The sequence below is a fragment of the Lampetra fluviatilis genome, chromosome 47 (assembly GCF_964198595.1).
Source record: "Lampetra fluviatilis chromosome 47, kcLamFluv1.1, whole genome shotgun sequence".
Taxonomy (NCBI): Eukaryota; Metazoa; Chordata; class Hyperoartia; order Petromyzontiformes; family Petromyzontidae; genus Lampetra; species Lampetra fluviatilis.
Genome location: NC_136321.1, coordinates 3,280,985 through 3,308,018, shown reverse-complemented (window position 1 = coordinate 3,308,018; position 27,034 = coordinate 3,280,985). Strand labels below are relative to the sequence as shown.

At 53.3% G+C, this 27,034-nt stretch overlaps 1 protein-coding gene across 2 annotated transcripts in view; it reads right to left on the bottom strand.

Moving 5' to 3' along the window:
• Window positions 1-1,089: 1,089 nt before the first annotated feature.
• The window catches only part of LOC144947880 (calcipressin-2-like), a 32,914-nt gene continuing 6,969 nt past the window's right edge, over window positions 1,090-27,034 (bottom strand). For both annotated transcript variants that reach the window (XM_078877255.1, XM_078877256.1), the window contains exons 3-4: window positions 16,052-16,223; window positions 1,090-3,469 (exon numbers count right to left, since the gene is read on the bottom strand). In XM_078877255.1, the coding sequence (XP_078733381.1) occupies window positions 3,309-3,469; window positions 16,052-16,223 (333 nt within the window). In that variant the 3' untranslated portion in view covers window positions 1,090-3,308. The remainder of the gene's footprint in view (window positions 3,470-16,051; window positions 16,224-27,034) is intronic.

The following is a 27,034-nucleotide window of genomic DNA, read 5'->3' as shown; positions in this document are numbered from 1 at the left end:
CATGCCACCCTACCTCCCAAGTCTACTGAGCAACCGGGAAAAATTACAGGGTGCTTCGAATCTTTTTTAACACTTATATGGGACTATCGTTTTTAATGGAAAAATAACGGATAATACACTGTAACATTATGACAAATGTGATGTTAATAGCTTCAAAAAGTCAGTCTCCACTTGTTCGCCATCGTTGTCAACGCACGCCTGGAATCTTCTCCAGGTGGTCTCCAGAACCCGGAGGCACATTTCTCGTGCTATTGTTGCAAATTCTCCGAAGTGTTAACTTTTTTTTGAAGCACCCTGCATTGCACGTACGTTACGTTATGTATAACTTCTTTCGCACCGTACGTAGGCAACCATGCCAACCACCCCGTGGTTTCCCGCGCGCCGCACCCAACGAAGCCATGGACCGTGCGTGGCCCGCGGGGTCTCCCGCCCGCACCGCCGCTCTCCGCGCAAACAAAGCGTGGCCGGCTAAACCCCGCCGGGTGTCTCCCAGGAACCTCGCGTTCCCAGAGCGGTGAAGCGGGTGGTGGGGGGCGAGGGTCGTTACCACGGCGATTGCTGCCTCGCGCGGCCGAGCGGGACCACCGCGAGCGGATGTACGGCCTTCCCCCCCCCCCACTCACGGCCTTCCCCCGACGGACCCCCCTCTCCACCACCGCCTCTCTCTCGCTGCGCCGTGCCGAGACGCGGGCGTTGTCGGGGTTCTCGGGACCCACGGGAGGGTTCGTGTCGAGGGCGTTGTGGGCTCCGCGTGGTTCAGTGCGCGAGTTCACGTCGGGCGAAGCCTGCGCCACAAAATCCCCTCCCCAGTTCCCATCTGGCCGTACATCCTTTTCGAAAAATGAAAAAATGTTGTCAAAAATTTAAAGACAAACCCCTGCAATCGGGCAATTCTCACTGTTGCCGACTGAGCAATAACTACTGAGCGAGAGCACAACCTCCTTCTGCCAATCGTAAGTCGGCAACCAATCAGCAGCTGGGGGCTTGTACCCCAGAGCTGAATTTCAGCCGATAGCAACCTGCTGAGCACAGTAGTCGCCCGTCAGAGGTCGCAACCGGGTACCCAATACCCGTACCCTACCCGATACCCGGCTACCCGTACCCGGCCGGGTACGGGTACCCGTTTGCGACCCTGGTGCGGCCGGGTACGGGTAGACCGTGAGTCACTGGTGAGTCACCGTTTGTCACTCATTTCCCAACGTCTTGTCTCTTCTCACAATTCAAGTTCCTAGAATCAACCCACCCGCGCCTGCAACATGGCTTCATCCCAGAGGTCGCAATCAGGTACCCGATACCCGTTTGCGACCCTGGTGTGGCCGGGTACGGGTATGGGTAAGGAATCAAAACCCGTTTGCGACCTGTCGCCCGTCCAAGCTCAGGCTCACGACTGCTTAGCTTCCGAGATATGATGAGATGAGGGAAGGGGGGGGGGCAGGTGAAAGTTCACCAAATCTTTGCCGAACTTTGCACACACTCGCTACGATGGGAATCACCAGTGAGCCTTACAAGGGGTGCAGTGACCCTTGGATGCCCTCTACTCCGTGGGTCATTCAAGCAAACACATGACAGATCTCTGGAAACACGTGGATGGATCTATGGAAAAATGTGGCAGATCTCCGGCCCTGGCAGGGCCACGCATGCACGTGGTCACACGGTGGTCAGGGATTCATTTCAGGTCGGCTCTGTCCAGTTTGGTGGCCCAGAAATTAGTTGGGCACCCGTCACACCGCACGTGGAACACTTCTCGCTCTGGCCACGGCAAGCCGCGGGCCACCTTCTCCAGCCTTGGCAGCGACCCGAAAAATAACGAGTGGGAAAGTTAGGCCCTGGGTAAGAGGCGAGGATGCGTGCTCCCTCGCCGGAGCGACACGCGGCGGTGTCAGCTGTGAGTGTCTCCCGTGCGAGTGGTACTGTGTCTATGAGAGGTGTGCTGTTAGTGCTGTGATCCTGTGTTGTTAGTGCTGTGTGTATGAGAGGTGTGCTGTTAGTGCTGTGATCCTGTGCTGTTAGTGCTGTGTGTATGAGAGGTGTGCTGTTAGTGCTGTAGTCGTGTGTTGTTAGTGCTGTGTGTGAGAGGGAGTGTGCTGCTAGTGCTGTGATCCTGTGTTGTTAGTGCTGTGTGTGAGAGGGAGTGTGTTGTTAGTGCTGTAGTCGTGTGTTAGTGCTGTGTGTGAGACGTGTGCTGCTAGTGCTGTGATCCTGTGTTAGTGCTGTGTGTGAGAGGGGGTGTACTGTTAGTGCTGTGATCCTGTGTTAGTGCTGTGTGTGAGACGGAGGTGTGCTGTTAGTGCTGTGATCCTGTGTTAGTGCTGTGTGTGAGAGGGGGTGTACTGTTAGTGCTGTGATCCTGTGTTAGTGCTGTGTGTGAGAGGGGGTGTGCTGTTAGTGCTGTGATCCTGTGTTAGTGCTGTGTGTGAGAGGGGGTGTACTGTTAGTGCTGTGATCCTGTGTTAGTGCTGTGTGTGAGAGGGGGTGTACTGTTAGTGCTGTGATCCTGTGTTAGTGCTGTGTGTGAGAGGGGGTGTGCTGTTAGTGCTGTGATCCTGTGTTAGTGCTGTGTGTGAGACGGAGGTGTACTGTAAGTGCTGTGATCCTGTGTTAGTGCTGTGTGTGAGAGGTGTGCTGTTAGTGCTGTGATCCTGTGTTAGTGCTGTGTGTGAGAGGGGGTGTACTGTTAGTGCTGTGATCCTGTGTTAGTGCTGTGTGTGAGAGGGGGTGTACTGTAAGTGCTGTGATCCTGTGTTAGTGCTGTGTGTGAGAGGTGTGCTGTTAGTGCTGTGATCCTGTGTTAGTGCTGTGTGTGAGAGGGGGTGTACTGTAAGTGCTGTGATCCTGTGTTAGTGCTGTGTGTGAGAGGTGTGCTGCTAATGCTGCGATCGTGTACTGTTTGAGACGCAGTGCCAGTGCCGTGCTGTTTGTGCTGTTGGTGCCGAGTCGCAGCCGTAGCAAGATGAGCACTTGGCTACGTACGGCGCGAAAGACGTTCAACACACACACGCACGTGTACTGGTGATCGTGTGATGCATGCGTTGTGCCACATGGTTTGTGATGTGAATGCTGCAGGTGCCGTGCCGCGTGTTGTTCCACGTGGGTTCTGCTGTGCCGTGCGTGTTGTGCGGCGTGTTGTTCCACGTGGGTTCTGCTGTGCCGTGCGTGTTGTGCGGCGTGTTGTTCCACGTGGGTTCTGCTGTGCCGTGCGTGTTGTGTGGCGTGTTGTTCCATGCGTTGCACCCTGTGCGTTGTGCCGCGTGCGCCGCGCCACGTGGTCTCGTGACGCCGCGTGCGCCGCGCCACGTGGTCCGCACTGCTCAGGGCGCCGTGGCGGGCGGCGCGGCCTCGGCGGGTCGGCGGGTCGGTTCGATCTTGGGGGCGGCGGTGGCGGCGGCGGCGGCCTCCGCGTCGCCCTCGCACACGTGCACCACCACGCTGGGCGTGCGCTCCGTGCCGGCGTGCAGCTCGTACTTGTCTCCTGCACGGGGAGGGCGGCGCGGGGGGGTGGGGGGGTACAGACGGATGGGGGCGACGGCGTAAACAAGTGCAGTCTCCCACTCTTGTCGCACCTCCGATGAGCACGGTGCGAAAGAAGGTCAACACACGCAGAGCCACCAACGTCCGCTCGACTCGCCTCTCTATCCACGTGCTAGGAATAATAAGGGCCACCGCCTGAAATGTCACATGCGGTGTAGTTTTCCTATTCAGCCCGCAGCGTTATTGACGTTGAATGTGTGGAGTTGATATTATTATTATTACGGGGATCCATGTAAATGTATGGGTGTCCATGTGACTATGGGTGTCTGTGTCGGTCTATGGGTGTGTCTCAGTGAGTCGATGGATCTCTGCATGGCGCTGACATTCCTGTCGGAGCCCTGCTTGTTGCTCAGCTCTGCCCAGCGAGACGAGCAACCAGCGAGATGAGCAACCAGCGAGATGAGCAATCAGCGAGATGAGCAATCAGCGAGATGAGCAATCAGCGGTTGTTTCATGAGCAACCACCACGGCCACAGCGGCCTCGCACCGGTGGAAGCACGCAGAGCCTGACTCGAGCATCACACTCACCCTCACTCACACACACTCACACACACACTCACTCACACACACTCACACACACCCTCACTCACACACTCACTCAAACACACTCACACACACTCACACACAACAACACAACAACAACCGCCATTCGCCACTAAGTGGCGGTGACGTCACCACGACGCTCACACACACACACACTCACTCACACACACTCACACACTCACTCACCCACACTCACACACTCACTCACACACTCACTCACACACTCACTCACACACTCACACACACGCACACCCTCACTCACACACTCACTCACACACTCACCCTCACTCAGTCACCCTCACTCAGTCACCCTCACTCACCCTCACACACACACACCCTCACTCACCTTCACTGACCCTCACTCACACACTCACCCTCACACACACTCACACACACTCACCCTCACTTACACACACTCACCCTCACTCAAACACACTCACTCACTCACACTCACTCACCCTCACACACCTTCAAACACTCACTCACCCTCACTCACTCACTCACCCTCACTCACCCTCACACACTCACCCACCCTCACACACTCACCCTCACACACTCACCCACCCTCACACACTCACCCACCCTCACACACTCACACTCACTCTCACACACTCACCCACCCTCACACACTCACCCACCCTCACACACTCACACTCACCCTCACACACTCACACTCACCCTCACACACTCACTCTCACCCTCACACACTCACTCACACACTCACTCACACACTCACTCACCCACACTCACACACTCACTCTCACACACTCACCCTCACTCAAACACACTCACTCACTCACACTCACTCACCCTCACTCACCCTCACACACTCACCCACCCTCACACACTCACACTCACTCTCACACACTCACACTCACTCAAACACACTCACTCACTCACACTCACTCACCCTCACACACTCACCCACCCTCACACACGCACACTCACTCTCACACACTCACCCTCACTCAAACACACTCACTCACTCACACTCACTCACCCTCACTCACCCTCACACACTCACCCACCCTCACACACTCACACTCACTCTCACACACTCACACTCACACACATTCACCCTCACTTACACACACTCACTCTCACTCACACACACTCACTCACACGCACACCCTCACTCACACACTCACTCACACACACTCACACTCACTCTCACACACTCACTCTCACACACTCACGTGCGTCTATGGGTATCTGCATGAGTCTGTGGGTCTCTATGTGAGTCCATGAACCTCAATGTGAGTCTGTGGGTCTCTATGTGAGTCCTTGAACCTCAATGTGAGTCTGTGGGTCTCTATGTGAGTCCATGAACCTCAATGTGAGTCTGTGGGTCTCTATGTGAGTCCATGAACCTCAATGTGAGTCTGTGGGTCTCTATGTGAGTCCATGAACCTCAATGTGAGTCTGTGGGTCTCTATGTGAGTCCTTGAACCTCAATGTGAGTCTGTGGGTCTCTATGTGAGTCCATGAACCTCAATGTGAGTCTGTGGGTCTCTATGTGAGTCCATGAACCTCAATGTGAGTCTGTGGGTCTCTATGTGAGTCCTTGAACCTCAATGTGAGTCTGTGGGTCTCTATGTGAGTCCATGAACCTCAATGTGAGTCTGTGGGTCTCTATGTGAGTCCATGAACCTCAATGTGAGTCTGTGGGTCTCTATGTGAGTCCATGAACCTCAATGTGAGTCTGTGGGTCTCTATGTGAGTCCATGAACCTCAATGTGAGTCTGTGAGTCTCTATGTGAGTCCTTGAACCTGAATGTGAGTCTGTGGGTCTCTATGTGAGTCCATGAACCTCAATGTGAGTCTGTGAGTCTCTATGTGAGTCCATGAACCTCAATGTGAGTATGTGGGTCTCTATGTGAGTCCTTGAACCTCAATGTGAGTCTGTGGGTCTCTATGTGAGTCCTTGAACCTCAATGTGAGTCTGTGGGTCTCTATGTGAGTCCATGAACCTCAATGTGAGTCTGTGGGTCTCTATGTGAGTCCTTGAACCTCAATGTGAGTCTGTGGGTCTCTATGTGAGTCCATGAACCTCAATGTGAGTCTGTGGGTCTCTATGTGAGTCCATGAACCTCAATGTGAGTCTGTGGGTCTCTATGTGAGTCCTTGAACCTCAATGTGAGTCTGTGGGTCTCTATGTGAGTCCTTGAACCTCAATGTGAGTCTGTGGGTCTCTATGTGAGTCCATGAACCTCAATGTGAGTCTGTGGGTCTCTATGTGAGTCCTTGAACCTCAATGTGAGTCTGTGGGTCTCTATGTGAGTCCTTGAACCTCAATGTGAGTCTGTGGGTCTCTATGTGAGTCCATGAACCTCAATGTGAGTCTGTGGGTCTCTATGTGAGTCCATGAACCTCAATGTGAGTCTGTGGGTCTCTATGTGAGTCCATGAACCTCAATGTGAGTCTGTGGGTCTCTATGTGAGTCCATGAACCTCAATGTGAGTCTGTGGGTCTCTATGTGAGTCCATGAACCTCAATGTGAGTCTGTGGGTCTCTATGTGAGTCCATGAACCTCAATGTGAGTCTGTGGGTCTCTATGTGAGTCCATGAACCTCAATGTGAGTCTGTGGGTCTCTATGTGAGTCCATGAACCTCAATGTGAGTCTGTGGGTCTCTATGTGAGTCCATGAACCTCAATGTGAGTCTGTGGGTCTCTATGTGAGTCCATGAACCTCAATGTGAGTCTGTGAGTCTCTATGTGAGTCCTTGAACCTCAATGTGAGTCTGTGGGTCTCTATGTGAGTCCATAAACCTCAATGTGAGTCTGTGGGTCTCTATGTGACTCCTTGAACCTCAATGTGAGTCTGTGAGTCTCTATGTGAGTCCTTGAACCTCAATGTGAGTCTGTGGGTCTCTATGTGAGTCCTTGAACCTCAATGTGAGTCTGTGGGTCTCTATGTGAGTCCATGAACCTCAATGTGAGTCTGTGGGTCTCTATGTGAGTCCATGAACCTCAATGTGAGTCTGTGGGTCTCTATGTGAGTCATTGAACCTCAATGTGAGTCTGTGGGTCTCTATGTGAGTCCTTGAACCTCAATGTGAGTCTGTGGGTCTCTATGTGAGTCCATGAACCTCAATGTGAGTCTGTGGGTCTCTATGTGAGTCCTTGAACCTCAATGTGAGTCTGTGCGTCTCTATGTGAGTCCTTGAACCTCAATGTGAGTCTGTGGGTCTCTATGTGAGTCCTTGAACCTCAATGTGAGTCTGTGGGTCTCTATGTCAGTCCTTGAACCTCAATGTGAGTCTGTGGGTCTCTATGTGAGTCCTTGAACCTCAATGTGAGTCTGTGGGTCTCTATGTGAGTCCTTGAACCTCAATGTGAGTCTGTGGGTCTCTATGTCAGTCCTTGAACCTCAATGTGAGTCTGTGAGTCTCTATGTGAGTCCTTGAACCTCAATGTGAGTCTGTGGGTCTCTATGTCAGTCCTTGCACCTCAATGTGAGTCTGTGAGTCTCTATGTGAGTCCTTGAACCTCAATGTGAGTCTGTGGGTCTCTATGTGAGTCCTTGAACCTCAATGTGAGTCTGTGGGTCTCTATGTGAGTCCTTGAACCTCAATGTGAGTCTGTGGGTCTCTATGTGAGTCCTTGAACCTCAATGTGAGTCTGTGGGTCTCTATGTGAGTCCTTGAACCTCAATGTGAGTCTGTGGGTCTCTATGTGAGTCCTTGAACCTCAATGTGAGTCTGTGGGTCTCTATGTGAGTCCTTGAACCTCAATGTGAGTCTGTGGGTCTCTATGTGAGTCCTTGAACCTCAATGTGAGTCTGTGGGTCTCTATGTGAGTCCTTGAACCTCAATGTGAGTCTGTGGGTCTCTATGTGAGTCCTTGAACCTCAATGTGAGTCTGTGGGTCTCTATGTGAGTCCATGAACCTCAATGTGAGTCTGTGGGTCTCTATGTGAGTCCATGAACCTCAATGTGAGTCTGTGGGTCTCTATGTGAGTCCTTGAACCTCAATGTGAGTCTGTGGGTCTCTATGTGAGTCCATGAACCTCAATGTGAGTCTGTGGGTCTCTATGTGAGTCCATGAACCTCAATGTGAGTCTGTGGGTCTCTATGTGAGTCCATGAACCTCAATGTGAGTCTGTGGGTCTCTATGTGAGTCCATGAACCTCAATGTGAGTCTGTAAGTCTCTATGTGAGTCCTTGAACCTCAATGTGAGTCTGTGGGTCTCTATGTGAGTCCATGAACCTCAATGTGAGTCTGTGAGTCTCTATGTGAGTCCATGAACCTCAATGTGAGTCTGTGGGTCTCTATGTGAGTCCTTGAACCTCAATGTGAGTCTGTGGGTCTCTATGTGAGTCCTTGAACCTCAATGTGAGTCTGTGGGTCTCTATGTGAGTCCATGAACCTCAATGTAAGTCTGTGGGTCTCTATGTGAGTCCATGAACCTCAATGTGAGTCTGTGGGTCTCTATGTGAGTCCTTGAACCTCAATGTGAGTCTGTGGGTCTCTATGTGAGTCCTTGAACCTCAATGTGAGTCTGTGGGTCTCTATGTGAGTCCTTGAACCTCAATGTGAGTCTGTGGGTCTCTATGTGAGTCCTTGAACCTCAATGTGAGTCTGTGGGTCTCTATGTGAGTCCATGAACCTCAATGTGAGTCTGTGGGTCTCTATGTGAGACCATGAACCTCAATGTGAGTCTGTGGGTCTCTTTGTGAGTCCATGAACCTCAATGTGAGTCTGTGGGTCTCTATGTGAGTCCATGAACCTCAATGTGAGTCTGTGGGTCTCTATGTGAGTCCATGAACCTCAATGTGAGTCTGTGGGTCTCTATGTGAGTCCATGAACCTCAATGTGAGTCTGTGGGTCTCTATGTGAGTCCATGAACCTCAATGTGAGTCTGTGGGTCTCTATGTGAGTCCATGAACCTCAATGTGAGTCTGTGGGTCTCTATGTGAGTCCATGAACCTCAATGTGAGTCTGTGAGTCTCTATGTGAGTCCTTGAACCTCAATGTGAGTCTGTGGGTCTCTATGTGAGTCCTTGAACCTCAATGTGAGTCTGTGGGTCTCTATGTGAGTCCTTGAACCTCAATGTGAGTCTGTGGGTCTCTATGTGAGTCCTTGAACCTCAATGTGAGTATGTGGGTCTCTATGTGAGTCCATGAACCTCAATGTGAGTCTGTGGGTCTCTATGTGAGACCATGAACCTCAATGTGAGTCTGTGGGTCTCTTTGTGAGTCCATGAACCTCAATGTGAGTCTGTGGGTCTCTATGTGAGTCCATGAACCTCAATGTGAGTCTGTGGGTCTCTATGTGAGTCCATGAACCTCAATGTGAGTCTGTGGGTCTCTATGTGAGTCCATGAACCTCAATGTGAGTCTGTGAGTCTCTATGTGAGTCCTTGAACCTCAATGTGAGTCTGTGGGTCTCTATGTGAGTCCATAAACCTCAATGTGAGTCTGTGGGTCTCTATGTGAGTCCTTGAACCTCAATGTGAGTCTGTGAGTCTCTATGTGAGTCCTTGAACCTCAATGTGAGTCTGTGGGTCTCTATGTGAGTCCTTGAACCTCAATGTGAGTCTGTGGGTCTCTATGTGAGTCCATGAACCTCAATGTGAGTCTGTGGGTCTCTATGTGAGTCCATGAACCTCAATGTGAGTCTGTGGGTCTCTGTGTGAGTCATTGAACCTCAATGTGAGTCTGTGGGTCTCTATGTGAGTCCTTGAACCTCAATGTGAGTCTGTGGGTCTCTATGTGAGTCAATGAACCTCAATGTGAGTCTGTGGGTCTCTATGTGAGTCCTTGAACCTCAATGTGAGTCTGTGGGTCTCTATGTGAGTCCTTGAACCTCAATGTGAGTCTGTGGGTCTCTATGTGAGTCCTTGAACCTCAATGTGAGTCTGTGGGTCTCTTTGTCAGTCCTTGAACCTCAATGTGAGTCTGTGGGTCTCTATGTGAGTCCTTGAACCTCAATGTGAGTCTGTGGGTCTCTATGTGAGTCCTTGAACCTCAATGTGAGTCTGTGGGTCTCTATGTCAGTCCTTGAACCTCAATGTGAGTCTGTGAGTCTCTATGTGAGTCCTTGAACCTCAATGTGAGTCTGTGAGTCTCTATGTGAGTCCTTGAACCTCAATGTGAGTCTGTGGGTCTCTATGTCAGTCCTTGCACCTCAATGTGAGTCTGTGAGTCTCTATGTGAGTCCTTGAACCTCAATGTGAGTCTGTGGGTCTCTATGTGAGTCCTTGAACCTCAATGTGAGTCTGTGGGTCTCTATGTGAGTCCTTGAACCTCAATGTGAGTCTGTGGGTCTCTATGTGAGTCCTTGAACCTCAATGTGAGTCTGTGGGTCTCTATGTGAGTCCTTGAACCTCAATGTGAGTCTGTGGGTCTCTATGTGAGTCCTTGAACCTCAATGTGAGTCTGTGGGTCTCTATGTGAGTCCTTGAACCTCAATGTGAGTCTGTGGGTCTCTATGTGAGTCCTTGAACCTCAATGTGAGTCTGTGGGTCTCTATGTGAGTCCTTGAACCTCAATGTGAGTCTGTGGGTCTCTATGTGAGTCCTTGAACCTCAATGTGAGTCTGTGGGTCTCTATGTGAGTCCTTGAACCTCAATGTGAGTCTGTGGGTCTCTATGTGAGTCCTTGAACCTCAATGTGAGTCTGTGGGTCTCTATGTGAGTCCTTGAACCTCAATGTGAGTCTGTGGGTCTCTATGTGAGTCCTTGAACCTCAATGTGAGTCTGTGAGTCTCTATGTGAGTCCTTGAACCTCAATGTGAGTCTGTGAGTCTCTATGTGAGTCCATGAACCTCAATGTGAGTCTGTGGGTCTCTATGTGAGTCCATGAACCTCATTGTGAGTCTGTGGGTCTCTATGCGACTCCATGAACCTCAATGTGAGTCTGTGGGTCTCTATGTGAGTCCTTGAACCTCAATGTCAGTCTGTGAGTCTCTATGTGAGTCCTTGAACCTCAATGTGAGTCTGTGGGTCTCTATGTGAGTCCATGAACCTCAATGTGAGTCTGTGGGTCTCTATGTGAGTCCATGAACCTCAATGTGAGTCTGTGAGTCTCTATGTGAGTCCATGAACCTCAATGTGAGTCTGTGGGTCTCTATGTGAGTCCATGAACCTCAATGTGAGTCTGTGAGTCTCTATGTGAGTCCTTGAACCACAATGTGAGTCTGTGGGTCTCTATGTGAGTCCTTGAACCTCAATGTGAGTCTGTGGGTCTCTATGTGAGTCCTTGAACCTCAATGTGAGTCTGTGGGTCTCTATGTGAGTCCTTGAACCTCAATGTGAGTATGTGGGTCTCTATGTGAGTCCATGAACCTCAATGTGAGTCTGTGGGTCTCTATGTGAGACCATGAACCTCAATGTGAGTCTGTGGGTCTCTTTGTGAGTCCATGAACCTCAATGTGAGTCTGTGGGTCTCTATGTGAGTCCATGAACCTCAATGTGAGTCTGTGGGTCTCTATGTGAGTCCATGAACCTCAATGTGAGTCTGTGGGTCTCTATGTGAGTCCATGAACCTCAATGTGAGTCTGTGAGTCTCTATGTGAGTCCTTGAACCTCAATGTGAGTCTGTGGGTCTCTATGTGAGTCCATAAACCTCAATGTGAGTCTGTGGGTCTCTATGTGAGTCCTTGAACCTCAATGTGAGTCTGTGAGTCTCTATGTGAGTCCTTGAACCTCAATGTGAGTCTGTGGGTCTCTATGTGAGTCCTTGAACCTCAATGTGAGTCTGTGGGTCTCTATGTGAGTCCATGAACCTCAATGTGAGTCTGTGGGTCTCTATGTGAGTCCATGAACCTCAATGTGAGTCTGTGGGTCTCTGTGTGAGTCATTGAACCTCAATGTGAGTCTGTGGGTCTCTATGTGAGTCCTTGAACCTCAATGTGAGTCTGTGGGTCTCTATGTGAGTCAATGAACCTCAATGTGAGTCTGTGGGTCTCTATGTGAGTCCTTGAACCTCAATGTGAGTCTGTGGGTCTCTATGTGAGTCCTTGAACCTCAATGTGAGTCTGTGGGTCTCTATGTGAGTCCTTGAACCTCAATGTGAGTCTGTGGGTCTCTTTGTCAGTCCTTGAACCTCAATGTGAGTCTGTGGGTCTCTATGTGAGTCCTTGAACCTCAATGTGAGTCTGTGGGTCTCTATGTGAGTCCTTGAACCTCAATGTGAGTCTGTGGGTCTCTATGTCAGTCCTTGAACCTCAATGTGAGTCTGTGAGTCTCTATGTGAGTCCTTGAACCTCAATGTGAGTCTGTGAGTCTCTATGTGAGTCCTTGAACCTCAATGTGAGTCTGTGGGTCTCTATGTCAGTCCTTGCACCTCAATGTGAGTCTGTGAGTCTCTATGTGAGTCCTTGAACCTCAATGTGAGTCTGTGGGTCTCTATGTGAGTCCTTGAACCTCAATGTGAGTCTGTGGGTCTCTATGTGAGTCCTTGAACCTCAATGTGAGTCTGTGGGTCTCTATGTGAGTCCTTGAACCTCAATGTGAGTCTGTGGGTCTCTATGTGAGTCCTTGAACCTCAATGTGAGTCTGTGGGTCTCTATGTGAGTCCTTGAACCTCAATGTGAGTCTGTGGGTCTCTATGTGAGTCCTTGAACCTCAATGTGAGTCTGTGGGTCTCTATGTGAGTCCTTGAACCTCAATGTGAGTCTGTGGGTCTCTATGTGAGTCCTTGAACCTCAATGTGAGTCTGTGGGTCTCTATGTGAGTCCTTGAACCTCAATGTGAGTCTGTGGGTCTCTATGTGAGTCCTTGAACCTCAATGTGAGTCTGTGGGTCTCTATGTGAGTCCTTGAACCTCAATGTGAGTCTGTGGGTCTCTATGTGAGTCCTTGAACCTCAATGTGAGTCTGTGGGTCTCTATGTGAGTCCTTGAACCTCAATGTGAGTCTGTGAGTCTCTATGTGAGTCCTTGAACCTCAATGTGAGTCTGTGAGTCTCTATGTGAGTCCATGAACCTCAATGTGAGTCTGTGGGTCTCTATGTGAGTCCATGAACCTCATTGTGAGTCTGTGGGTCTCTATGCGACTCCATGAACCTCAATGTGAGTCTGTGGGTCTCTATGTGAGTCCTTGAACCTCAATGTCAGTCTGTGAGTCTCTATGTGAGTCCTTGAACCTCAATGTGAGTCTGTGGGTCTCTATGTGAGTCCATGAACCTCAATGTGAGTCTGTGGGTCTCTATGTGAGTCCATGAACCTCAATGTGAGTCTGTGAGTCTCTATGTGAGTCATTGAACCTCAATGTGAGTCTGTGGGTCTCTATGTGAGTCCTTGAACCTCAATGTGAGTCTGTGGGTCTCTATGTGAGTCCTTGAACCTCAATGTGAGTCTGTGGGTCTCTATGTGAGTCCTTGAACCTCAATGTGAGTCTGTGGGTCTCTATGTGAGTCCTTGAACCTCAATGTGAGTCTGTGAGTCTCTATGTGAGTCCTTGAACCTCAATGTGAGTCTGTGAGTCTCTATGTGAGTCCATGAACCTCAATGTGAGTCTGTGGGTCTCTATGTGAGTCCATGAACCTCAATGTGAGTCTGTGGGTCTCTATGCGACTCCATGAACCTCAATGTGAGTCTGTGGGTCTCTATGTGAGTCCTTGAACCTCAATGTCAGTCTGTGAGTCTCTATGTGAGTCCTTGAACCTCAATGTGAGTCTGTGGGTCTCTATGTGAGTCCATGAACCTCAATGTGAGTCTGTGGGTCTCTATGCGACTCCATGAACCTCAATGTGAGTCTGTGGGTCTCTATGTGAGTCCTTGAACCTCAATGTGAGTCTGTGGGTCTCTATGTGAGTCCTTGAACCTCAATGTGAGTCTGTGGGTCTCTATGTGAGTCCTTGAACCTCAATGTCAGTCTGTGAGTCTCTATGTGAGTCCTTGAACCTCAATGTGAGTCTGTGAGTCTCTATGTGAGTCCTTGAACCTCAATGTGAGTCTGTGGGTCTCTATGTGAGTCCTTGAACCTCAATGTGAGTCTGTGGGTCTCTATGTGAGTCCTTGAACCTCAATGTCAGTCTGTGAGTCTCTATGTGAGTCCTTGAACCTCAATGTGAGTCTGTGGGTCTCTATGTGAGTCCTTGAACCTCAATGTGAGTCTGTGAGTCTCTATGTGAGTCCTTGAACCTCAATGTGAGTCTGTGGGTCTCTATGTGAGTCCATGAACCTCAATGTGAGTCTGTGGGTCTCTATGTGAGTCCATGAACCTCAATGTGAGTCTGTGAGTCTCTATGTGAGTCCTTGAACCTCAATGTGAGTCTGTGGGTCTCTATGTGAGTCCATGAACCTCAATGTGAGTCTGTGGGTCTCTATGTGAGTCCTTGAACCTCAATGTCAGTCTGTGAGTCTCTATGTGAGTCCTTGAACCTCAATGTGAGTCTGTGGGTCTATATGTGAGTCCATGAACCTCAATGTGAGTCTGTGGGTCTCTATGTGAGTCCTTGAACCTCAATGTGAGTCTGTGGGTCTCTATGTGAGTCCTTGAACCTCAATGTGAGTCTGTGAGTCTCTATGTGAGTCCTTGAACCTCAATGTGAGTCTGTGAGTCTCTATGTGAGTCCTTGAACCTCAATGTCAGTCTGTGAGTCTCTATGTGAGTCATTGAACCTCAATGTCAGTCTGTGGGTCTCTATGTGAGTCCTTGAACCTCAATGTGAGTCTGTGAGTCTCTATGTGAGTCCTTGAACCTCAATGTGAGTCTGTGGGTCTCTATGTGAGTCCATGAACCTCAATGTGAGTCTGTGGGTCTCTATGTGAGTCCATGAACCTCAATGTGAGTCTGTGAGTCTCTATGTGAGTCCTTGAACCTCAATGTGAGTCTGTGGGTCTCTATGTGAGTCCATGAACCTCAATGTGAGTCTGTGGGTCTCTATGTGAGTCCTTGAACCTCAATGTCAGTCTGTGAGTCTCTATGTGAGTCCTTGAACCTCAATGTGAGTCTGTGGGTCTATATGTGAGTCCATGAACCTCAATGTGAGTCTGTGGGTCTCTATATCAGTCCTTGAACCTCAATGTGAGTCTGTGGGTCTCTATGTGAGTCCTTGAACCTCAATGTGAGTCTGTGGGTCTCTATATCAGTCCTTGAACCTCAATGTCAGTCTGTGAGTCTCTATGTGAGTCCATGAACCTCAATGTGAGTCTGTGGGTCTCTATGTGAGTCCTTGAACCTCAATGTCAGTCTGTGGGTCTCTATGTGAGTCCATGAACCTCAATGTGAGTCTGTGGGTCTCTATGTGAGTCCTTGCACCTCAATGTCAGTCTGTGAGTCTCTATGTGAGTCCTTGAACCTCAATGTGAGTCTGTGGGTCTCTATGTGAGTCCTTGAACCTCAATGTGAGTCTGTGGGTCTCTATGTGAGTCCTTGAACCTCAATGTGAGTCTGTGGGTCTCTATGTGAGTCCTTGAACCTCAATATGAGTCTGTGGATCTCTATATGAGTCCTTGAACCTCAATGTGAGTCTGTGGGTCTCTATGTGAGTCCATGAACCTCAGTGTGAGTCTGTGGGTCTCTATGCGAGTCCATGAACCTCAGTGTGAGTCTGTGGGTCTCTATGTGAGTCCATGAACCTCAGTGTGAGTCTGTGGGTCTCTATGCGAGTCCATGAACCTCAATGTGAGTCTGTGGGTCTCTATGCGACTCCATGAAACTCAATATGAGTCTGTGGGTCTCTATGCGAGTCCATGAACCTCAATGCGAGTCTGTGGGTCTCTATGCGAGTCCATGAACCTCAATGCGAGTCTGTGGGTCCCTATGCGACTCCATGAACCTCAATATGAGTCTGTGGGTCTCTATGCGAGTCCATGAACCTCAATGCGAGTCTGTGGGTCTCTATGCGACTCCATGAACCTCAATGCGAGTCCGTATCTGACACCGTTGATCGACAGCCTACCGATCTCTACGCCGCCCAATGGGCGTGTCTATGTTTCTCTACGCGAGTCTGTGCCTCACGCCACCGATCGCCCTCCCGCGATAGGAAACAAGCAGAGAGGAGGAGGAAGAGGAAGGCAAAGGCTGACCGGGTCCCAGCTGCGCGATGGCGCACAGGAGGTCGTAGTTGACGAGCGGCGCGGGGTCGGGCCTGGGCTGCCACCCCGCGGGGGGGGACCCGGGGGGGGAGATGAGCCACACGCGGCCGGGCTGGGGGAGCGCCAGCGACGCCCCGGGACTCTGGGGGTCCCCCATCACGGCCTGCGGGACGGGGAGGGGAGGGAGATGGGGGAAGGGGGTCAATTGGGGTTAAGGGACAGGAGACACCAGGGGGGGGGCAAGGGTTGAGGAGAGGGGGACACGGGGTAAGGGGAGCAGAGCAGAGGTCGCAAACGGGTTTTGATTCCCTACCCGTACCCGTACCCGGCCGCACCAGGGTCGCAAACGGGTACCCGTACCCGATACCCGGCCGGGTACGGGTAGCCGGGTATCGGGTAGGGTACGGGTATCGGGTACCCGGTTGCGACCTCTGGAGCAGAGTCAGGAGACGCCAAGGTGAGGATATGGACACGGGGACAGGGGGGTAGGAGGAGAGGGAGACAGACAGAGGGAGAGGGAGGTGGGGACAGGGACACTGGGCTTGTCTGCAAGGATGATTCGTGTGGCCAGGTCTGCACCAGCCAGGGCGTGCCTGGTGTCAGCAGGGAGCCTGGTCTCAGCAGGGAGCCTGGTGTCAGCAGGGAGCCTGGTCTCCGCAGGGAGCCTGGTGTCAGCAGGGAGCCTGGTGTCAGCAGGGAGCCTGGTGTCAGCAGGGAGCCTGGTGTCAGCAGGGAGCCTGGTGTCAGCAGGGAGCCTGGTGTCAGCAGGGAGCCTGGTGTCAGCAGGGAGCCTGGTGTCAGCAGGGAGCCTGGTGTCAGCAGGGAGCCTGGTGTCAGCAGGGAGCCTGGTCTCCGCAGGGAGCCTGGTGTCAGCCGGGAGCCTGGTCTCAGCAGGGAGCCTGGTGTCAGCAGGGAGCCTGGTCTCAGCAGGGAGCCTGGTGTCAGCAGGGAGCCTGGTGTCAGCAGGGAGCTTGGTGTCAGCAGGGAGCCTGGTCTCAGCAGGGAGCCTGGTCTCCGCAGGGAGCCTGGTGTCAGCAGGGAGCCTGGTGTCAGCAGGGAGCCTGGTGTCAGCAGGGAGCCTGGTGTCAGCAGGGAGCCTGGTGTCAGCAGGGAGCCTGGTGTCAGCAGGGAGCCTGGTCTCAGCAGGGAGCCTGGTGTCAGCAGGGAGCCTGGTCTCAGCAGGGAGCCTGGTGTCAGCAGGGAGCCTGGTGTCAGCAGGGAGCTTGGTGTCAGCAGGGAGCCTGGTCTCAGCAGGGAGCCTGGTCTCAGCAGGGAGCCTGGTCTCAGCAGGGAGCCTGGTCTCAGCAGGGAGCCTGGTCTCAGCAGGGAGCTTGGTGTCAGCAGGGAGCCTGGTCTCAGCAGGGAGCCTGGTCTCAGCAGGGAGCCTGGTCTCAGCAGGGAGCCTGGTGTCAGCAGGGAGCCTGGTGTCATCAGGGAGCCTGGTCTCAGCAGGGAGCCTGGTGTCATCAGGGAGCCTGGTCTCAGCAGGGAACCTGGTCTCAGCAGGGAGCCTGGTCTCAGCAGGGAGCCTGGTCTCAGCAGGGAGCCTGGTCTCAGCAGGGAGCCTGGTCTCAGCAGGGAGCTTGGTGTCAGCAGGGAGCCTGGTCTCAGCAGGGAGCCTGGTCTCAGCAGGGAGCCTGGTCTCAGCAGGGAGCCTGGTCTCAGCAGGGAGCCTGGTGTCAGCAGGGAGCCTGGTGTCATCAGGGAGCCTGGTCTCAGCAGGGAGCCTGGTGTCAGCAGGGAGCCTGGTCTCAGCAGGGAGCCTGGTCTCAGCAGGGAGCCTGGTGTCAGCAGGGAGCCTGGTGTCAGCAGGGAGCCTGGTGTCAGCAGGGAGCCTGGTGTCAGCAGGGAGCCTGGTCTCAGCAGGGAGCCTGGTGTCAGCAGGGAGCCTGGTCTCAGCAGGGAGCCTGGTGTCAGCAGGGAGCCTGGTGTCAGCAGGGAGCCTGGTGTCATCAGGGAGCCTGGTCTCAGCAGGGAGCCTGGTGTCATCAGGGAGCCTGGTCTCAGCAGGGAACCTGGTCTCAGCAGGGAGCCTGGTCTCAGCAGGGAGCCTGGTCTCAGCAGGGAGCCTGGTGTCAGCAGGGAGCCTGGTGTCAGCAGGGAGCCTGGTGTCAGCAGGGAGCCTGGTGTCATCAGGGAGCCTGGTGTCATCAGGGAACCTGGTCTCAGCAGGGAGCCTGGTCTCAGCAGGGAGCCTGGTCTCAGCAGGGAGCCTGGTATCAGCAGGGAGCCTGGTGTCAGCAGGGAGCCTGGTGTCAGCAGGGAGCCTGGTGTCAGCAGGGAGCCTGGTCTCAGCAGGGAGCCTGGTGTCAGCAGGGAGCCTGGTCTCAGCAGGGAGCCTGGTGTCAGCAGGGAGCCTGGTGTCAGCAGGGAGCTTGGTGTCAGCAGGGAGCCTGGTCTCAGCAGGGAGCCTGGTCTCAGCAGGGAGCCTGGTCTCAGCAGGGAGCCTGGTCTCAGCAGGGAGCCTGGTCTCAGCAGGGAGCTTGGTGTCAGCAGGGAGCCTGGTCTCAGCAGGGAGCCTGGTCTCAGCAGGGAGCCTGGTCTCAGCAGGGAGCCTGGTGTCAGCAGGGAGCCTGGTGTCATCAGGGAGCCTGGTCTCAGCAGGGAGCCTGGTGTCATCAGGGAGCCTGGTCTCAGCAGGGAACCTGGTCTCAGCAGGGAGCCTGGTCTCAGCAGGGAGCCTGGTCTCAGCAGGGAGCCTGGTCTCAGCAGGGAGCCTGGTCTCAGCAGGGAGCTTGGTGTCAGCAGGGAGCCTGGTCTCAGCAGGGAGCCTGGTCTCAGCAGGGAGCCTGGTCTCAGCAGGGAGCCTGGTCTCAGCAGGGAGCCTGGTGTCAGCAGGGAGCCTGGTGTCATCAGGGAGCCTGGTCTCAGCAGGGAGCCTGGTGTCAGCAGGGAGCCTGGTCTCAGCAGGGAGCCTGGTCTCAGCAGGGAGCCTGGTGTCAGCAGGGAGCCTGGTGTCAGCAGGGAGCCTGGTGTCAGCAGGGAGCCTGGTGTCAGCAGGGAGCCTGGTCTCAGCAGGGAGCCTGGTGTCAGCAGGGAGCCTGGTCTCAGCAGGGAGCCTGGTGTCAGCAGGGAGCCTGGTGTCAGCAGGGAGCCTGGTGTCATCAGGGAGCCTGGTCTCAGCAGGGAGCCTGGTGTCATCAGGGAGCCTGGTCTCAGCAGGGAACCTGGTCTCAGCAGGGAGCCTGGTCTCAGCAGGGAGCCTGGTCTCAGCAGGGAGCCTGGTGTCAGCAGGGAGCCTGGTGTCAGCAGGGAGCCTGGTGTCAGCAGGGAGCCTGGTGTCATCAGGGAGCCTGGTGTCATCAGGGAACCTGGTCTCAGCAGGGAGCCTGGTCTCAGCAGGGAGCCTGGTCTCAGCAGGGAGCCTGGTATCAGCAGGGAGCCTGGTGTCAGCAGGGAGCCTGGTGTCAGCAGGGAGCCTGGTGTCAGCAGGGAGCCTGGTGTCAGCAGGGAGCCTGGACAGTGTCCGTGTGGGTGACGAGCCGACGACCATTGATAGAAAGCAACAAAAACAACAACAGCAGGAGCAGCAGCAGCAGCAGGAGCTGTAGACCACCGCGGGGGCTGCCACTAAGCCGGAGTCGGGATGATCGGGGTCAGGGGTCAAAATACACCGGGGAGTGGGGAGGGGGTGGAGTGGTGATGTGGATTGGCATGGGGGGGGGGGGGTACTGTAAGGGGGTCCACCCCAAAGCGCCTGGCTTTGTGGGGGGGGGGGGGGGTAAGTTTGTGGGTCAGGTGAGGGTGGGGGGCTGTGTGTGATGAGTGTGATACGTGTGTGTGTGTGGGGTGTTGCTGTGTGGTTCTGTGTTGCAGGGAACGGTGGTGATGGTGGTGCGGTGTTGGTGGTGGTGCGGTGCTGGTGGGTGATGGGGGGTATTGGTGGTGGTGCGGTGTTGGTGGTGATGGGGGTGGGGAGCGGTGTTGGTGGTGGTGCGGTGTTGGTGGTGGTAGGTTATGGGGGGGCGGTGGTGATGGAGGGTGTTGGTGGTGGTGCGGTGTTGGTGGGTGATGGGGGGGCGGTGGTGGTGGTGATGGGGGGGTGTTGGTGGTGGTGCGGTGTTGGTGGTGGTGGGTGATGGGGGGGTGTTGGTGGTGGTGCGGTGTTGGTGGTGCTGGGTGATGGGGCGTGGGGAGCGGTGTCCCACGTACGTGTGCCGCGTGCACGTGCAGCGTGCCCCCCCCCGCGAGCCGCGTCCCGTGCAGCGCCGAGCGCGCTCGCGCCGCCGCCTCGGGGCTCGCAAACTGCACCGCGACGCGGGGGGGGGGGCGCCCCCCCCCCGCTCCTCCTCCTCCTCCTCCGCCCCCCTCTCCTCCTCCGCCCCCCTCTCCTCCCCCTGCTCCGCCTGCACGCGGGGCCACGCCACGCGGCCTCCCTGCGCTCCGAACAGCGCGACGAGCTCAGCCTGCACAAAGACAAAGGTGCCCCTTGTAGCCTTGAGCAGACTTTAGGGCCAAGTGCTGTAAGCGAGTGCCCATTACGTGTGTGGGGCGGCGTTTGAGGGGGTGGTGGAGCCCCCAAAGACCCCCCCCCCCCCGTATAGCCTGAACAGACCGCTGTTTGCGAGCACCTATTAAGGTCGGCACGGTACACGAGGGGGTGGGTGACCAGCACCACGCACGGCCGCCTTTGTATCACCAGCGACGATGTTTACACACCGCACCAGGTTCTCATTTGAGGCCGAGTCGACCTAGGGGAGGCCTAGGACCGCTTTAGATAATCGTCCCACTGGCCAGTAAGTGCCACTGAAACTCCATCATCACGAAGCGCCACTGATTATAACTCACCACACACACACTCACACACTCATGTTCCCATCACTAACTAAACATTACTAATTAGTCGCCATTCCTAATCACCGCGAACCACTGGGCACCGCCCATAACCATGAATCACAAACCACCGTTCAACATACAATTGCGTACGCGTGTTGAACTTCTTTCGCACCGTACGTAGCCAACCGTGCTCATCGGAGGTGCGAGACAAGGACGACAAACTCAAGACAAAAAGCAGCTCTAAAGAAGTTCGTTTTCAATCGAGATCCTCTCAATCTTATCGGCGGCACATGGTCGGTTTGGAGCGGTGGCGCAGTCATTAGCGCACTCCTCTCCAACACCGGCGACCCGAGTTCGATTCCCAGCCATGGCCCTCAATGAGTGGCGAGCGATGCCAGGTGGCGGTGGTGGCAGTGGTGGTGGCGGCGGTGGTGGTGGCGGCGGTGGTGGTGGTGGTGGCGGTGGTGGCGGCGGTGGTGGCGGTGGTGGCGGCGGTGGTGGCGGCGGTGGTGGCGGTGGTGGTGGTGGTGATGGTGGTGGTGGTGGCGGTGATGGCGGTGGTGGCGGTGGTGGCGGTGGTGGCTGTGGTGGTGGTGGTGATGGTGGCGGCGGTGGTGGCGGTGGCGGCGGTGGTGGCGGTGGTGGCGGTGGTGGTGGCTACACTTCTGCTGCTGCACGTGGCTGCTGGCTGTGATCTCGCACTGTGGAGGCAGCAGCAACAGCGAGGGTTGGTGGATCACCGCCACGCAAATATCGCCAATCTGCCTTCCCTGGCTCGGGCAGGAGAAAGCAGTCGAGCAAGTGGACTGATCGCCATCGGTTTCCGTCTGTACGGGGATAGAGCGTTGCCCCCTCTCGCAAGGCGTGGTCTTTCTCCGAATGCTCTTCTTTCCTGCCACGCGCACGAACCGCTCACGCATTGGCCAGAAACGTCTTAGAGTGACGATCTAACGGTGATAAATAATTCACATGAAGTGTATTGTATCTGAAATATGAACTGATCCTGACTTGCCACCAACCTCCCGACGGCTCCACCTATCCGTGCTGACCAGGGTGCTGAAGTGAAACCACCCCCGCTGGAGACAGACACGCGTGGAGAGGCTCTCATCCAGCAGTGGATTGACAAGGCAGCTGTCGATTTCACCCATCGGCTGCGGTGTTAGTTCACTTCTCATGTGGCGGTTGCTCTTGCTCCGATGTCTCTTTACTTCACAGCGGTTCGTCACCGTTGCCTCTGTCCTCATGTTGGTGAGCCAGGCCACTGTTGGCAAATGAGACTCGAACCAAGCACCCATTTAAGGCTGAGTCGACCTAGGCGATGCTCAACTTCAAGTTCTCATTTTTATTTCGTCCATATCAGCCACGCCCCAGAATCTAACTCATCTTCGACGCGCAGTGCGCTAACGACTGCGCCGCCAGACACGCACACAAAGACAAGAGGCAAAACTTGCCCCGTGTTGGGGCAAAGTGCTGTTAGCGAGCACCTATTAAGGCCAGCACGGCATATGAGGGTGCAGTCCTCTGTGAGAGCGGGATAAGCTCCTGTGCTATCTTGAAGAGGCAGCAGCGCACATCTACCAAGGAGGGACGTGTGGCTGCACCTCAGAGAGCTCTACATCCTCCCTGACCTGTCCAGTGTGCCACAGAGGATTCCGGGCTCGGAGTCGCCTGTTCAGCCATCTGCGCACTCATCAAAACCCAACAAAATGACAAACGTGCCATGGTCATCATCAACTATGATGGACGAACGAGAGAGAGAGGGGGGAGGGTGGCCAACACCACGCCCGGCTGCCTTTGTCTTCCCAGTTTCTGACCTTTACCTACCGTTCACCAGGTACTCATTTTAAGGCCGAGCCGACCTAGGGAAGACTCAGGACCGGTGCAGATATTCGTCACCGATATCGGCAGCGAGCGGGAATCGAACTCGGGTCGCGCGGCGCGCCGGTTAGCGCAGTGCGCTAGAGACGCGCCACCAGAGACGCGCGCACACGTCACTCCGCCGTGAGCGGACCAGCCAAGGTCACTCGCAAGAGCCCTTCGCTAATTGACGTGCGCTCCGGGACCGTTTCCCGTTCGCGGCTCCGACTGCTGCTGAGCGAGCGGTCGATCGTCCCTGCGAGGGGCAGAGCAAGATCGCAACAATGACGGCGATGACGACGATGACGACGATTCCAAAGCATCCAGCAAAGCCACGCAGAGTCCTCACAGACTCCTCTTTGAGGAGGGTCCTGCCACGTTGGGGCCTTTTGGCCGATCACGTTAGAGAGGGTGTCGTGTTGCACCGTGTGAGAGGAAACTGGAAAATCCGCTTTAAAAAACAACCCATAACCCTTAAAATGATCCATAACGCTAGCCCTAATCCTAACTCCAACCCTATATCCCAACTCGAACCCTAATTCTAACCCTAACTCTGGCCTTGACCATAACTCTACCCTCTACCCAGGGATACATTTCAGTCGAGTCTGTCTGGGTCAGTGCGCCAAATAACATCTCCAGCACCCAGCACACCACATCCAGTATACGTCTCGCTGTGGGGCTGCGGTGGGTACGTCTACCAGTCACGTGCCACTCGCTCCAGCAGTGCCCACAACGACCCGGGAGATATTCCGCGAGACGTTAAAATTGCCGCCGTGCGATATTTTATTTCGCGCAAACCGCATCTCACAACGGAGGTGCGGGGTAAAGCCACGGCCGACAAGGACGAGCGGGACAGCAGCCGGAGCCAGCGCTACCGACGATTGCCCAGGCGCTGGGGTCTGCCAACCAGTAATGGGGAGAAAAACTTGCGATGTGACTGATTACAGTCATCACAATTGAGCAATTTTTGCGGAGTTTCAGTTTCATGTATTTGGTATAGCCCTGTGAGCCATTCGGCTCTTGAATCGGGTGCAACCGCAACAAACAAAAACATGAACAAGAAAACATCTTAAAGTGACTATGTACAAACAGAAAATCCAGGAAAAGACAGCAAAATATTCCACAAAAAGCACCATACAACAACGCTGTGTGCAAAAATCCCAGTGGGATGCAAGTCAAACAACAACAACAACCACAAGACAACTTATATTAAAGCCATCAGTCTAACTCCGTACAAACAAACATGGCCAAACCAAAAAGCGTTTTCGAAATCACCAAAATAAAGCCATAAAAGCAACGTAACAGTGATCATGGGAACTGTGACAAAGTGGCAAAGTTGGCACGCTATGGCCTACTCTCGCGAAGGATGCCACCGGATCTTTAACGTCCGCTGCGAGGCACGCGGTGTGTTTATGTTTGACGCAAACCCGCAGTATTAATCGGGGCGGCCGCTGAAGTCGAACCTTGAACATTTGCAACAAGCGGCGGACGCACTGCCGCTAGGCCATGGCGTGGCCCCTTACAAGCCCTGCCTGTCTATACACCTACCCTATAACAATTCGCTACACTACTACTCCACACCACTAACCCTATACCCTTACCCTATAACCCTGCCTTATACTACCCCACAGCACTAACCCTATACCCTTACCCTATAACCTTTCCCTATACTACCCCATACCACTAATCCTTTACCCCCACCCTATCACCCTTCCCTATACTACCCCATACCACTAACCCTATACCCCCACCCTATCACCCTTCCCTATACTACCCCATACCACTAACCCTATACCCCCACCCTATCACCCTTCCCTATACTTCCCCACACCACTAACCCTATACCCCCACCCTATCACCCTTCCCTATATTCCGTTACACAACTAACCTGAAGCCTGTGCCCCGACATCTATCCTTGTCTCTACCCCCAACGTCCACGTGCTTTTCCAACACCCCCTCCCCCCACTCCCACGGGGTCTCTGTGGGGTCCCCGCGGGGTCCCCGTGAGGCCCGGGGTCTCTCCCCACCTCCTCCTCGAGCCGCGTCTGTGTTGTTTCTATCGCCATTCACGGAGACCCCACTCGGGGGAGGTGAGTCGCGGAGCGAGTGGACGGGAAGCTGCCTCATTCATCCGCGAGTCGATCCACGGTGTCAGATCTACACAGACTCAGAGGTTCATCGACTCACATAGAGACCCATAAGGCTCACATAGAGACCCATAACCTCACATACAGACCGTATACTCGCATAGAGTCGGTAGCCTCACATAGAGACCTATAACCTCACATAGAGACCTATAACCTCACATAGAGACCTATAGACTCGCATGAAGACCCAAAGACTCACATAGAGACCTATAACCTCACATAGAGACCTATAACCTCACATAGAGACCGCATACTCACATAGAGACCCATAGACTCGCATAAGACCCAAAGACTCACATAGAGACCCATAGACTCGCATAAGACCCAAAGACTCACATAGAGACCCATAGACTCGCATAAGACCCAAAGACTCACATAGAGACCCATAGACTCGCATAAGACCCAAAGACTCACATAGAGACCCATAGACTCGCATAAGACCCAAAGACTCACATAGAGACCCATAGACTCGCATAAGACCCAAAGACTCACATAGAGACCCATAGACTCGCATAAGACCCAAAGACTCACATAGAGACCCATAGACTCGCATAAGACCCAAAGACTCACATAGAGACCCATAGACTCGCATAAGACCCAAAGACTCACATAGAGACCCATAGACTCGCATAAGACCCAAAGACTCACATAGAGACCCATAGACTCGCATAAGACCCAAAGACTCACATAGAGACCCATAGACTCGCATAAGACCCAAAGACTCACATAGAGACCCATAGACTCGCATAAAACCCAAATACTCACATAGAGACTCATAAACTCGCATAAGACCTAAAGACTCGCATAGAGACCCATAAGGCTCACATAGAGACCCATAACCTCACATACAGACCGTATACTCGCATAGAGTCGGTAGCCTCACATAGAGACCTATAACCTCACATAGAGACCTATAACCTCACATAGAGACCTATAACCTCACATAGAGACCTATAACCTCACATAGAGACCTATAACCTCACATAGAGACCGCATACTCACATAGAGACCCATAGACTCGCATAAGACCCAAAGACTCACATAGAGACCCATAGACTCGCATAAGACCCAAAGACTCACATAGAGACCCATAGACTCGCATAAGACCCAAAGACTCACATAGAGACCCATAGACTCGCATAAGACCCAAAGACTCACATAGAGACCCATAGACTCGCATAAGACCCAAAGACTCACATAGAGACCCATAGACTCGCATAAGACCCAAAGACTCACATAGAGACCCATAGACTCGCATAAGACCCAAAGACTCACATAGAGACCCATAGACTCGCATAAGACCCAAAGACTCACATAGAGACCCATAGACTCGCATAAGACCCAAAGACTCACATAGAGACCCATAGACTCGCATAAGACCCAAAGACTCACATAGAGACCCATAGACTCGCATAAAACCCAAATACTCACATAGAGACTCATAAACTCGCATAAGACCTAAAGACTCGCATAGAGACCCATAAGGCTCACATAGAGACCCATAACCTCACATACAGACCGTATACTCGCATAGAGTCGGTAGCCTCACATAGAGACCTATAACCTCACATAGAGACCTATAACCTCACATAGAGACCTATAACCTCACATAGAGACCTATAACCTCACATAGAGACCTATACTCACATAGAGACCCATAAGGCTCACATAGAGACCTATAACCTCACATAGAGACCTATAACCTCACATAGAGACCTATAACCTCACATAGAGACCTATAACCTCACATAGAGACCTATACTCACATAGAGACCCATAGACTCGCATGAGACCCAAAGACTCACATAGAGTCGGTAGCCTCACATAGAGACCTATAACCTCACATAGAGACCTATACTCACATAGAGACCCATAGACTCGCATTAGACCCAAAGACTCACATAGAGTCGGTAGCCTCACATAGAGACCTATAACCTCACATAGAGACCGTATACTCACATAGAGACCTATAGACTCGCATGAAGACCCAAAGACTCACATAGAGACCGTAGCCTCACATAGAGACCTATAACCTCACATAGAGACCTATACTCACATAGAGACCCATAGACTCGCATGAAGACCCAAATACCCACATAGAGACCCATATACTCGTATAAGACTCACATAGAGACCGTGGCCTCACATAGAGACCATAGACTCACACAGAGACCTATAGACTCACATAGACGTA